At 46.8% G+C, this 13401-nt stretch overlaps 1 protein-coding gene across 4 annotated transcripts in view; it reads right to left on the minus strand.

The window, feature by feature from the left end:
- wdr21 (WD repeat domain 21) overlaps positions 1-13401 on the minus strand; it is a 104666-nt gene that overhangs the window by 55859 nt on the left and 35406 nt on the right. For 2 of the 4 annotated variants that reach the window (XM_087990183.1, XM_087990182.1), the window contains exons 4-5: positions 12358-12512; positions 4126-4211 (exon numbers count right to left, since the gene is read on the minus strand). In XM_087990183.1, the coding sequence (XP_087846309.1) occupies positions 4126-4211; positions 12358-12512 (241 nt within the window). The remainder of the gene's footprint in view (positions 1-4125; positions 4212-12357; positions 12513-13401) is intronic. The other 2 variants (XM_087990184.1, XM_087990185.1) reach the window with 2 other exon arrangements.

Raw genomic sequence — 13401 nt, forward strand, 5'->3', positions numbered from 1 at the left:
AAGCCTAGTCTCTATTTGAAAAGATCATAGTTGATCTGATTGTGGTCTCACTGTCCATACCTGCTTTGATCTTTAACTCCATTGTGAATCAAAATTCAGTCCAACTCTACGTTAATATTCAGTAACTCTACCTCCACTGCTCTCAGGAGTAAAGTGTTTCACAGACATAATCCTCAGAGAGAGAAAGAACATTCCTCAGCTGAATCGTAAATGGGAGACACTCTATTTCTGAACTATGACCCCTAATTTTAATCTCTCTGTCTCTTACAATGGGAAACATCCTTTCAACATTTACCCTATCAAGCCTTGTCAGGATTTTACATATTTCAGTAAGATCATTGCTCATTCTTTCAAACTCCAATGGATACAAATCAAATCTGTTTGACGGCTTCACATCAGTTAATCATTTCGACCCTGGAATCAGTCAACTGAACCTTCCCTAAACTGCTTCTAATGTAGTTGTGTTCTTTCTTAAATAAGGAGACCAAACTGCACTCTACATGTGGATTAAATGCAAGGTACTGCATTTTGGTACAATAAACAAGGTTGGAGTTTATATAATTAATAGTAGGGCCTTGGGTAGTGTTTTAGAGTAGAGGGACCTAAGAGTTCAGATACATATTTATTTGAAGTTTATGTCACACATAGACAGGATGGTTAAAAGACATTGAAGGCAAGCATGCCAAACAATGCTCAGTCTTTTGAATGTAGGATTCGGGAAGTCATATTGAGTTTGTACACGACATAGGTGAGACCTCGTCTGGAATACTGTGTACAGTTCAGGTCGCCCAGCTTGAGGAAGGATAGTATTAACCTGGAGAGGGGTCAGAAGAGATTTACCAAGATGTTGCCAGGTATAGAAGGCTTGAGTTATAAAGAAAGGCTGGATAGGCTGGAAATTTCTTCACTGGAGCATGGGAGGTTGAGAGGCAACCTTATAGAAGTTTATAAAATAATGAGGGATATAGACAGATTTAATGGCAGTTGTCTTTTCTCTGGAATGAGGGATTTCAAGACTATGGAGCACATTTTTAAGGTGAAATGAGAGATTTAAAAGACGTGAGGGGCAAAGTTTTTAAACGCAGAAGGTGGCTTGGATGTGGAATGTACTTCCTGAGGAAGTGGTGGATTTGGGTACAATCACAACTTTTAAAAAAAACATTTGGATAACTACATGAATAGGAAGGGTTTGGAGAGATATGGGCCAGGAGCAGGCAGGTGGGACTAGCTGAGTTTGGCTTTATGTGCTGATCTGGTTGGACCAAAGGGTCTGCTTCTGTGCTGTATGACTCACTGTGAACTCACCAATGATTTGTACAATCATAGCCTACTTTTTATTCCATTCCTCTGGCAATAAACACCAACATTCCATTTGCTTTTCTAATCACTTCTGTACTCACACACTAACCTTTTGTGATTTATGTAGCAGGATAAGCAGATCCCTCCGTACCTCTGCGATCTCTCTCACACACACACACACACACATTTACAGCTAGGAAACCATATGGGAGGGAAAGGAGTTGAAAGGCTAATGGAGGAGGAAGGGTGAGAGGGATCGTGAATGGAGTATAGATCTGGTCTGGATCTATTGTGTTGAACAGTTAGTTTCTATGCCATTATAAATACAATTTATGTAGGTGAAATCACATTTGGCAGACCTGGTGTTATTGGTGGATCCTACTTGTAGCATTGATAAAGTAGAATCAATGGATGGGATGTTTTGGATTTTCAGAAGACTTTTGATGAGGTCCCAAACAGGAGGTCAATAATTAAAATTAGAGCATATGGAATTTGAGAGTTGTTTAACAGTCAGAATACAAAATAGGAATTAACAGATTGTTCTCAGGATGGCAAAGTTGCTAGTGGGAGATCGCCCGCATCAGTGTCGGGACTATAATTGTTCACTAAGTGAGTTCAATGAGAGGACCAATTGTAATATATCCAAATTTGCTGATGACACCAAACTGGGTGGAAATCTAATTCCTAAGGAGGGTGTAAGGAGGCTTCAAGAGGTCTTTAACAAGCTATGCGAATGTGCAAGAATGTGGCAGATACTTATTCACAATATATTCCATCAAGTTAACAGCTTTTGGACAAACAAAAACAAAGTCAGATTATTTTTTTCAATGGTAAGAGGCTGGGAAATGTGGATGTTCAATGGGACCTGGATGTCACGACTTATGAAATCACTTAAAGTTAGCAAGAAAATTCAACAAGCAGTTAGGCAGACAAATGATATGCTAGCCATTACACAAAGGGGATTTGAGTTCCGGAGTAAAAGTGTCTTGCTGCAATCGTTGAAAATCTTGGGGATACCCTATCTGTAAATTGTGTACAGTTTTAGTCTTGTTATCTAAAGGAAGGATATACTTACCAAAGGAGTTTCATTTTTCAATTACTTCATTCAGGGGATTCATGATAATTTGAGGTTGTCAAGCATTAACTTTGTTTCACCATCAACAGATGCTGCCAGACCTGCTGAATCTCTCTAGAACTTAGTTTTTTACTTCAGGTAACATTCAGGTGTTGATTCCTCTGTTGAGTGGGTGATTCAATTATGGCAATGTCACTGAATGGAGAAAGTGAGGTCTGCAGATGCTGGAGATCAGAGCTGAAAATGTGTTGCTGGAAAAGCGCAGCAGGTCAGGCAGCATCCAGGAAACAGGAGAATCGACGTTTCGGGCATAAGCCCTTCTTCAGGAATGAAGAAGGGCTTATGCCCGAAACGTCGATTCTCCTGTTCCCTGGATGCTGCCTGACCTGCTGCGCTTTTCCAGCAACACATTTTCAGCAATGTCACTGAATGTCAAGGGGCGATGGCTAGATTCTCTCTGATTGGAGATGGCCTGGCATTTGAGAGGATTAAGTATGACCAGCCAAGTTGTGCTATCATTGGTGAATATCTCCAGTTCTGACCTTTTGATGGAGGGGAGGTCATTGATGAAGCAGCTGAAGATGGTTGGGCCTAGGACACTATCTGTAGGATCTCCAGCAGAGATGATCCAGAGTTGAGATGACTGACCTTCAACAATCACAATCATCTTTCTGTGCACCAGATATGACTTCACCAGCAGAGAGTTTTCCGCCGATTCCCATTGACTTCAATTTTGCGAGGGCCCTTTGATGCTATAGTTGATCAAATATAGTTTTGATGTGAAGTCAGTAACCCCAGTTCGGGAACTCAGCATTTTTGGTCACATTTGAACCAAGATCATAATGAGGTCAGGTGGCGAGTAGCCTTGGCAAAGCCCAAACTGAGCAGCACTGAGCAGATTATTGCTAAGTAAATGCTATTCGGTAGCACTGTTAGTAGCTCCTTTATCAGTTTATCAATAATCTAGAAAAGATTGAGGAGGCAACTGAATGGCAGTAATTGGCCAGGTTGGATTTGTCTTGGTGTGTACAGGACATACCTAGGCATTTGTCAAGTCGATGCCGATCTGTAGCTAGACTGGAACAGTTTGGCTAGGGGTGCAATAAATTCTGCAGCACATATTTCAGAACTATTGCTGGACTGTTGTCAAAAGCTGTCGCCTTTCTAACATCCAGGGCCTTTACTTGTTTCTTAATTCACAAATGAATCTAATTGGCTGAAGACTGGCATCTATGATGGTGAGGATCTTTAGGGGAGACTGCAACAGAAGTTCACCAGCTTGGTCCCTGGCAAGGAGGGACTGTCTTATGAAGAGAGTTGGAAAAAACAGGCCTTTATTCCTTCGAGTCTTGTAGAATGACAGGTGACCTCACAAACATGCAAAATTCTTACAGAATGGACATGAATAAGGTTTTCCCTGGCTAGCTGACTAAAATCAGGGATATAGTCTCAGGATTAGGGGCCATTTAGGACCGAGGTGAGGAGGAATTCCTTCATTCAGAGGGTGGCGAATCTTTGGAATACTTTAGCCCAGAGGGCCATGGAATCTCAATCATTGAGCAGGTTGAAGAGAGAAAAATTGATAAATTTCTGAAAACTAACAAAAGCAAAAGGACAAGGAGGTTGCATAGGAAAGTGGCATTGAGGTAGACCATCATATATGATCTAATTGAGCTGTGCAACAGGTTCGAAGGACTGAATGAAACACTGCTGTTCCTATGTAAATTGTTTAAATAATATAATCCACTTACCGCAAACATGATGCTGGTTTCATTAATCCATAATGTCTTTTCTGTAGAAGCCTCGTGAGATTCAGACCCATTCTAACCACCAGCTGCTTTCAAAATAGAGAAATATTAGGAATTCGGTAATCAAAGACACATGGCTTCATTCAAAAGCAGCACCTTCCTGAGCCTTGCTAAGTTGAAGATACCATTAATGGAGAATACAAAGCTCACCTGAACTCAAAATTACAAGTGGAATAGTGAGTCAGTCATCTGGCCCTGAGGTTACTCCACTCGTCAAACTGACCATTGCAGATTGCTACCTCAGCGTGCACTCTGCCCATATCCCTCCATTCACTTAGTGTCAAATCAACCAGGCTATCCTGACAATGCTTAGCAGGTGAGCATCTACACATCTCAAGGATACAGAATTGGAAAAATTCGCAAGCTTGAGTGTGAAGGAAACTTTTCACATAACAGTCGCAAATGCTCAACAGTTTGTTCTGAAACCAAGATCCAGTTTCCAAACTCTCCAGAGAGGGGAATCATCCTCTCAGAATCAGGTCCGTAAAACTCTGTGGTAATATTTTGTGATTTGATGAGATCAGCTCTCATCCTTGTAAACTCCACAGAATATAGACCTGAATATATACTCAATTGCTCCTCCTTAAACAATCCCACATCCCAGGAAGCATTCACTAAACTCCCTCACACACAACAATAAACTTTCTCTGGTAAGGAGACTAAAATTGTATGTATATTCCAAGCAATCTCATCATGATCTTACGTGGAAATGTAAAGTTTCTTCACTCATACGCCAATCCTTTTGCAATAAAACATACAGTTCCATTTGTCATGGAGATCGACAGCACAGAAAAAGGCCATTCAGCCCATCACATCTGCACCAGTCAAAAACTGACACCTAACTATTCTAATCTCATTTTCCAGCACCTCGCCCATAGCCTTGTATGTCTTGGCATCGCAAGGGCACATCTAAGTACATGAATGTTATGACAGTTACTGTCTCTACCACCATTACAGGTGGGGAGTTCCAGATTCTCACCACCCACTGCATCAAAAAGGATTTTCCTCACATCTAAACCTTCTGCCTCTTAAGTCTATACCCAGTCATCGATCCCTCCATCAAGAGGAAACGTCCTCCCATGTATCCTACCAATCCTCCTCAAACATGCTCCCTCTCAATTTCCTCAGCTCCAAGGAAAATAGCCAGTCTATCCAATCTCTCTTCAAAACAAACTCTCCAGCCCAGGCAACACCCTAGTAAATCTCTTCTGCATCCAGTCCAGTGTTTTCACATCCCTCCTCTAATGTGGATTCCAGAACTACACACAACAGTCGAGCTGTGGCCTAACCAATGTTAAATACACTTCCAGCATAACCTCCCTGTACTTAAATTCTATGTTTTGGCAAATAAGGGCAAGTATTCGATATGTCTTCTAACCTCTATCTATCTAAATGACCAGTGGACATGCATACTAAGGTTCAGTACAGATTCCAGCATCTGCAGTACTTTGCTCCTACACAAGGTTCCTCTTTTGCTGAGCCCACACGTGAGCATTCTCATTTGTGTACAAAAATACCCATGGGGCCTCCAATGCTTACCAGTTAATCACATTAAGTTTGGGGCTCAGGAAAATCTCAGAGGAAGATCTGCCTCAGTGAAGTTAGATGTTGAAGAGCTATAATTTTGCTTATGAATGATTACTGCATGGATCCAGGAAAGGAGGATGATCGGCCAGAACAGGAGCTGGCCATGACAGAGCTGTCAAAGGAAGCTTCAAGGTTGGAACAGTTAAAGTGAAGTTTAATGAGATTTGCTGATCCACATCATTAACACTGGGGAGTCACTCAGAAATCAGTGGGATCTGCTTTAATCACATTTAATATTTAATGCGCACCACGGAGTTTTTGATCAGTGCATTATCTGTTACCTATGTGAACTGTGTGTTAACTCTGGGTATTAGAAATACGTTGCACGGCATTGAAGATTGTTGTAATGCTGCTCAGTAAGCTTTATTGTTATTTGTTCACAACAATGGAACCTTGTGCTTGATCTTTCTTTATTCTCCCCCTGTGTCTCACATTTAACTACCTTAAAAAAAAGGCTTCAAAATACTTTAAAAAGGCATACTGACTTCAACATTGAGGAGGCTGAATGCCAAATCTCAGACGCCTCCTCCCATCACTTTCTGGACCATGACCCCACCACTGAACAGCAGGCCATTGTTTCCTTTACATGTGCGAAACCTTTACATGGCCATGCTCCATCAGGGCTGGAAATGTGTTGCTGGAAAAGCGCAGCAGGTCAGGCAGCATCCAGGGAACAGGAGAATCGACGTTTCGGGCATAAGCCCTTCTTCAGGAATGAGGAAAGTTTGTCCAGCAGGCTAAGATAAAAGGTAGGGAGGAGGGACTTGGGGTAGGGGCGTCTGAAATGTGATAGGTGGAAAGAGGTCAAGGTGAGGGTGATAGGTCAGACTGGGGTGGGGGCGGAGAGGTCGGGAAGAAGATTGCAGGTTAGGAAGGCGGTGCTGAATTCGATGGATTTGACTGAGACAGGGTGGGGGGAGGGGAACTGAGGAAACTGGTGAAATCCGAGTTCATCCATTGTGGTTGGAGGGTTCCGAGGCGGAAGATGAGGCGTTCTTCCTCCAACCGTCGTTTTGTTGTGGTCTGACGATGGAGAAGTCCAAAGACCTGCATATCCTTGGTGGAGTGGGAGGGGGAATTGAAATGTTGAGCTACAGGGTGGTTGGGTTGGTTGGTCCGGGTGTCCCAGAGGTGTTCTCTGAAACGCTCTGCAAGTAGCCGGCCTGTCTCCCCAATATAGAGGAGGCCACATCGGGTGCAGAGGATGCAATAGATGATGTGTGTGGAGGTGCAGGTGAATCTGTGGCGGATATGGAAGTTTCCTTTGGGGCCTTGGAGGGAGGTGAGGGGGGAGGTGTGGGCGCAAGTCTTGCACCTCCTGCGGTTGCAGGGGAAGGTGCCGGGAGTGGAGGTTGGGTTGGTTGGGGGTGTGGATCTGACGAGGGAGTCACGGAGGGAGTGGTCTTTACGGAATGCTGATAGGGGAGGGGAGGGAAATATATCCTTGGTGGTGGGGTCCGTTTGGAGGTGGCGGAAATGACGGCGGATGATGCGCTGTACATGGAGATTGGTGGGGTGGTAGGTGAGGACCAGTGGGGTTCTGTCCTGGTGGCGGTTGGAGGGGCGGGGCTCAAGGGCGGAGGAGCGGGAAGTGGAAGAGATGTGGTGGAGGGCATCGTCGACCACGTCGGGGGGGAAATTGCGGTCCTTGAAGAAGGAGGCCATCTGGGTTGTGCGTTCTTGGAACTGGTCCTCCTGGGAGCAGATGCGGCGGAGTCGAAGGAATTGGGAGAATGGGATGGCGTTTTTACAGGGGGCAGGATGGGAGGAGGTGTAGTCCAGGTAGCTGTGGGAGTCGGTCGGTTTGTAGTAGATGTCCGTGTTGATTCGGTCGCCTGAGATAGAGATAGAAAGGTCGAGGAAGGGGAGGGAGGAATCTGAGACTGTCCAGGTGAATTTGAGGTCGGGGCGGAAGGTGTTGGTGAAGTGGATGAACTGTTCAACCTCCTCGTGGGAGCACGAGGCGGCGCCGATACAGTCATCGATGTAGCGGAGGAAAAGATGGGGGGTGGGGCCAGTGTAGTTGCAGAAGATGGATTGTTCCACATATCCTACGAAGAGGCAGGCATAGCTGGGGCCCATGCGGGTGCCCATGGCTACTCCTTTTGTTTGGAGGAAGTGGGAGGATTGGAATGAGAAGTTGTTCAGGGTGAGGACCAGTTCAGTCAGTCAAAGTAGGGTGTCAGTGGAAGGGTACTGGTCGGGTACGGCGGGAAAGAAAGAAGTGGAGGGCTTTGAGTCCTTCGTGATGGGGGATGGAGGTGTACAGGGACTGGATGTCCATGGTGAAAATAAGGCGTTGGGGACCGGGGAAGCAAAAATCATGGAGCAGGTGGAGGGCATGGGTGGTGTCCCCAACGTAGGTGGGGAGTTCTTGGACTAAGGGGGACAGGACGGTGTCGAGGTATGCCGAGATGAGTTCGGTGGGGCAGGAGCAGGCGGAGACAATGGGTCGGCCGGGGCAGTCAGGTTTGTGGATTTTGGGCAGGAGGTAGAAGCGGGAGGTGCGGGGTTGTGGGACTATGAGGTTGGAGGCGGTGGATGGGAGATCCCCCGAGGTGATGAGGTTATGGACGGTCTGGGAGATGATGGTTTGGTGGTGGGGGGTGGGGTCATGGTCAAGGGGGCAGTAGGAGGAGGTATCTGCGAGCTGGCGTTTGGCCTCAGCGGTGTAGAGGTCGGTGCGCCAAACTACTACCGCGCCTCCCTTGTCTGCTGGTTTGATAGTGAGGTTGGGGTTGCAACGGAGTGAGTGGAGGGCTGCGCGTTCCGAGGGTGAGAGGTTGGAGTGGGTGAGAGGGGTGGGGGAGTTCAGGTGGCGGTTAATATCGCGGCGGCAGTTGGCTATGAAGAAGTCGAGGGCAGGTAGGAGGCCAGCACGGGGTGTCCAGGTGGATGGGGTGTGTTGGAGGCGGGAGAAGGGGTCGTCAGAGTGTGGGCGAGAGTCTTGGTTAAAGAAGTAGGCACGGAGGCGAAGGCGGCGGAAGAATTGTTCGATGTCACGCCGCGTGTTGAACTCATTAATCTGGGAGCGTAGGGGAATGAAGGTGAGGCCTCTGCTGAGGACTGATCTTTCATCCTCAGAGAGGGGTAGGTCTGGAGGGATAGTAAAACACGGCAGGGCTGGGAGCTAGGACCTGGTGTGGGGCTGGGGCTGGGTGTGGGGGCGGGGTTAGGTCTGGGGGCGGGGACGGGGATCGGCGTGGGGGAGGAGTTGGGAGTGGTGATGGCGATAGGCGAAGGGGCGGGGTTAGACGTGGTGACGGAAATAGGTGTGGGGGCGGGGTTAGGCATACAGTCGGAGATCGGCGAAGGGGCGGGGTTAGGCGTGGTGACGGAACTCGCCGGGGGGGCGGGGTTAGGCGTGGAGATCGGCGTGGGGGTGGAGACACATGCGGCGTTGTGGGCATGTAGGTTAGTGACGTCACTGGGGGGCGGAAGTGGCTGCGGCGACCACAGAGACAGAGTTATTCCCCATAGCCGCGGAGGTCGCGAATCTGCCGGCGACTGTCTTCATGGCGATCGCGGAGGCGGTTGTCTGGGCGGCGATTGCGGAGGCGGTTGTTTGGGCGACGATCGCGGAGGCTGCGAGGTCGGTGGGGGCGGAGGTGACGTCATCGTCGGCGGCGGCGGCAGGTATTGCCGCGGGCAATGTAGCGGCCGCGTGTGTAATGGCGCCAGACTGATTTCGGAGGCCGATGGAAGATTCTGGAACAGTTGAGGAACCCAGAGTGTGGGGGTAAGTACATGAAAGTTTTTGGTACTTACTGTCTTTGATTTCCGATATGGTCAGGAAGAACTGTTTGTTTAGTTTATGGATCCTTCTGTGGATGAAGAACAGTTGAGGTCCTTTGCAGGTCTGTGAGAGTGTTGTACTGAGCTGGGGTAGGTCGAGTTGCAGGGAATGTAGGTAGCGGCGCATGGCTGCAAGCGTGGAGCGGAGGATCCGGAGGGAGGTCTGTTGCTGGAGGCTTCGGATTTGTTGTAGGTACTGGTTGTCCTGCTCCATCAGGATGAACTCAGGGCTCTCAGCTTCGTTCTGGAAAAATGGCCTGAACTGTCCCCATCCACAACCACCATCTTCCTCCACCTGGCTGAGCCCATAATCACTTTAACCAGCTTCTCCCACTTTAACTCCTCCCACCTTCTTCAGATCAAAGGGGTGGCATTCAGCATGGGCCCCTATTATGCTGGTCTTTTTGTGGAACATTTCTTCTTCCCGTCCTACTCCAACCCCCACCCACAACTCTTTTTCTGGAATACTAATGTCAACATCGATGCTGCCTGCCTCTCTCTTCCAGAATTAGAAAGGTCTACTAAGTTCATTTCCAATTTCCACACCATGCTCACCTTCACCTGGTCCATCTCCGCCTCCTCCTTTCTCTTCCTTGACGTCTGTTTCCATTTCCAGAGATAGACTGGCCACCAATATCCATGACAAACCCACCAGACCCATATCCTCACACCCTGCTTCCTGAAAAGACACTATTCCATTCTTCCATTTTCTCCGCCTCCATTTCACCTGTTCTGATGATACTACAAAGGGGCCTCCAAAATGTCTACCTTTTTTCTCAACCAAGGATTCCCCACTACTGTGGTTGACAGACATCTCTTGCATTTCGGCCCTCATACCCTCTCTCCCTTCCCACAACGATAGGATCCCTCTCATCCTCACAGAACATATAACAGTACAGCACAGCACAGGCCCTTTGGAACGCAATGTTATGCCAACCATTTATCCTACTCTAAGATCAAACTACTCTGCGTACCCTACATTTTACTATCATCTACACACCTATCCAAGAGTCACTGAAATGTCCCTAATGTATCTGACTCTACTACCACTGCTGGCAGTGTATTCCACCCACCCATCACTCTGTGTAAAGAACCTAGCTCTGACATCTCCCCTAAATCTTCCTTCAATCAATGTAAACGTATGCCCCCTTGTGATAGTAATTTCCAGTCTCTGGCTATCCACTCTATGTTTCATCATCTTGTACACCTCTATCAGGTTACCTCTCATCCTTCTTTGCAAGTAGGCGGCCTGTCAGAGAACGTTTCAGAGAACACCTCTGGGACACCCGGACCAACCAACCTAACCACCCCGTGGCTCAACACTTCAACTCCCCCTCCCACTCCACCAAGGACATGCAGGTCCTTGGACTCCTCCATCGCCAGACCAAAGCAACACGACGGCTGTAGGAAGAGCGCCTCATCTTCCGCCTAGGAACCCCTCCAACCACAAGGAATGAACTCAGATTTCTCCAGTTTCCTCATTTCCCCTCCCCTCACCTTGTCTCAGTCAAATCCCTCGAACTCAGCACCGCCTTCCTAACCTGTAATCTTCTTCCTGACCTCTCCGCCCCCACCCCCACTCTGGCCTATCACCCTCACCTTGACCTCCTTCCACCTATCGCATTTCCAACGCCCCTCCTCCAAGTCCCTCCTCCCTACCTTTTATCTTAGCCTACTGGACACACTTTCCTCATTCCTGAAGGGCTCATGCCCGAAATATCAATTCTCCTGTTCCTTGGATGCTGCCTGACCTGCTGTGCTTTTCCAGCAACACATTTTCAGCTCTGATCTCCAGCATCTGCAGTCCTCACTTTCTCCTTTACAAAGTTGCAGCATTATCTAACAATTCTTAACTCAATCCCCGTGCACACCATATACATTCTGGGTGGCAACTTTGAACAATTTAAGGACATGGACCCTTAGATCCCTCTGTTCCTCCACTCTGCCAAGAAGAGTGGAGGAACTTTAACCCTGTATTCTGCATTCAGCATTCAAATCAACCTTCCAAAATGAATGACTTCACATTTTTCCAGGTTGAACTCCATCTGCCACTTATCAGACCAACTCTGCACCCTGTCAATGTCTGTTGCAACCTACAACACCCCTCCACACTATCCACAACTTCACCAACCTCACTTGCACAGCATCTTCCTATGCAATCTTAGAAGTGTAACATCTGCCAATTTATTTCATTCCTCCCCACTATCCAGCCTCACCTTCCAGGTGAAGCAGTTTACCTGCACTTCACTCAATCTAGTCTACTTTATACATTGCTAACGATATGGTATCCTGTACACTGGGAGAGAAAAAGTGCAGGCTTTACAGAAACACCTACATTCTGTTTGCAAAAATGACCGAGCTTCTGGTTGGTCCTGGCCAACATCTGTCTCTAACTTGCTGCAGTGCTCCAGTGAAGCTCAGCACAAACTGGAAGAAAAAGACCCATTTTCAACTTTGGATCCCATGCGTCCTTCTGGACACAGCATTGAGTTCAATTATTTTACAGCCTGAACAACATCCCCCATGTCCTTACCCCAACCCGCACACAACAGACGCTATCATCACATGGACTGCTATCACAAACAACCCCATTTTCAGCTACTACAGGTCCCCATTAGGAGCTACTACAGGTCCCCATTCTCCCAGGCTGAACTTAACTCACTGACCCTTACTTTTACTACCTGCTTAAAATTAGCCATGGATTTCGAGTACCTTCTATCCGATAATGTTATCGCATCTTTACAGATCTCATACAAACTTTTCTTTCAAAACAAAAACTACAGGTCTAACAACCTTAGCTTTAGCATCCTCTTCCAACTTCTTCAATCGCTTTTCCTCCATTTCCGTTTTCCTAATTGATTCCCAAGTAAGAGGGTTACAGTTATTGTGTCCAGGTAACAGCCTAAAGTATCTGTCCTTTTTGCGATCATAGTAAAATCCAGGCAACTCTGGGGGAAGAAACAAGGTAAAATCCCGATTACTTAATCGCATGGACTATTCCACTTTGACATACAAACCTGCTTTTTTAATATTTCCAATCTCCACTGTGGTGAGGCCCTGAAAAGAAAGTTTGTTGGTCTCAAGGGGATCATTGAAGAAATGGAAAATTGAGACTATTAACAAACCCTGTTACAAAGATTAAGGACCTTCTGTTTTGCAAATAAAGCACAAAGTACAAAAGGAAATTAAGTTATGTTATGAATCACTGATAAATTCATGGCTAGACATCACATCCAGCTCTGGACACTACAGTTTAGGAAGACTGTCCAGGACAGAGTGAATTTACTCGAATGGAATAAGGGTGAGGGGTTTGGTTAAGTAGAAAGCCTGGAGAAGCAGAGGTCATTTTTTGGTGATTCCAAGTCACTGTCTGTGTGAAGTATGTACATTCTCCGTGTCTGCGTGCATTTCCTCCGGATGCTCAGATTTCCTCGCAGTCTGGCAATACTAAATTGCCCATAATGTTCAGGGATGTGGAAGCTAGGTGGATTAGCAATGGGAAATCCAGGGTTGGATGAGGGGCTGGATGGGATGCTGTTTGGAGACTTGGTGCAAACTTGATGGGATGAATGGCCTGCTTCCACAAAGTAGGGATTCAATGACTCGCCTTAGAAGCTTAGAGCCTGTGATCAGCTGATCATTCTGGCTTTTCAGCTTCACTGTGTGTGTGACCGGTTAAAAAAAAACTTGCCCAAACTGAACAACCTGGAATTATCTTACCATTCTCTTTGTATAAAAATTCTGTGCCTGTGTGCTTCCCTCACTGCACTTAATGAAGAAGCAGCACTCCGAAAGCGTGTGAATTCAAATAAACCTGTTGGACTATAACCTGGTATC

The sequence above is a fragment of the Chiloscyllium plagiosum genome, unplaced genomic scaffold (assembly GCF_037043375.1).
Source record: "Chiloscyllium plagiosum isolate Xiang-an unplaced genomic scaffold, Cpla_swu_hap1 HiC_scaffold_8, whole genome shotgun sequence".
NCBI lineage: Eukaryota > Metazoa > Chordata > Chondrichthyes > Orectolobiformes > Hemiscylliidae > Chiloscyllium > Chiloscyllium plagiosum.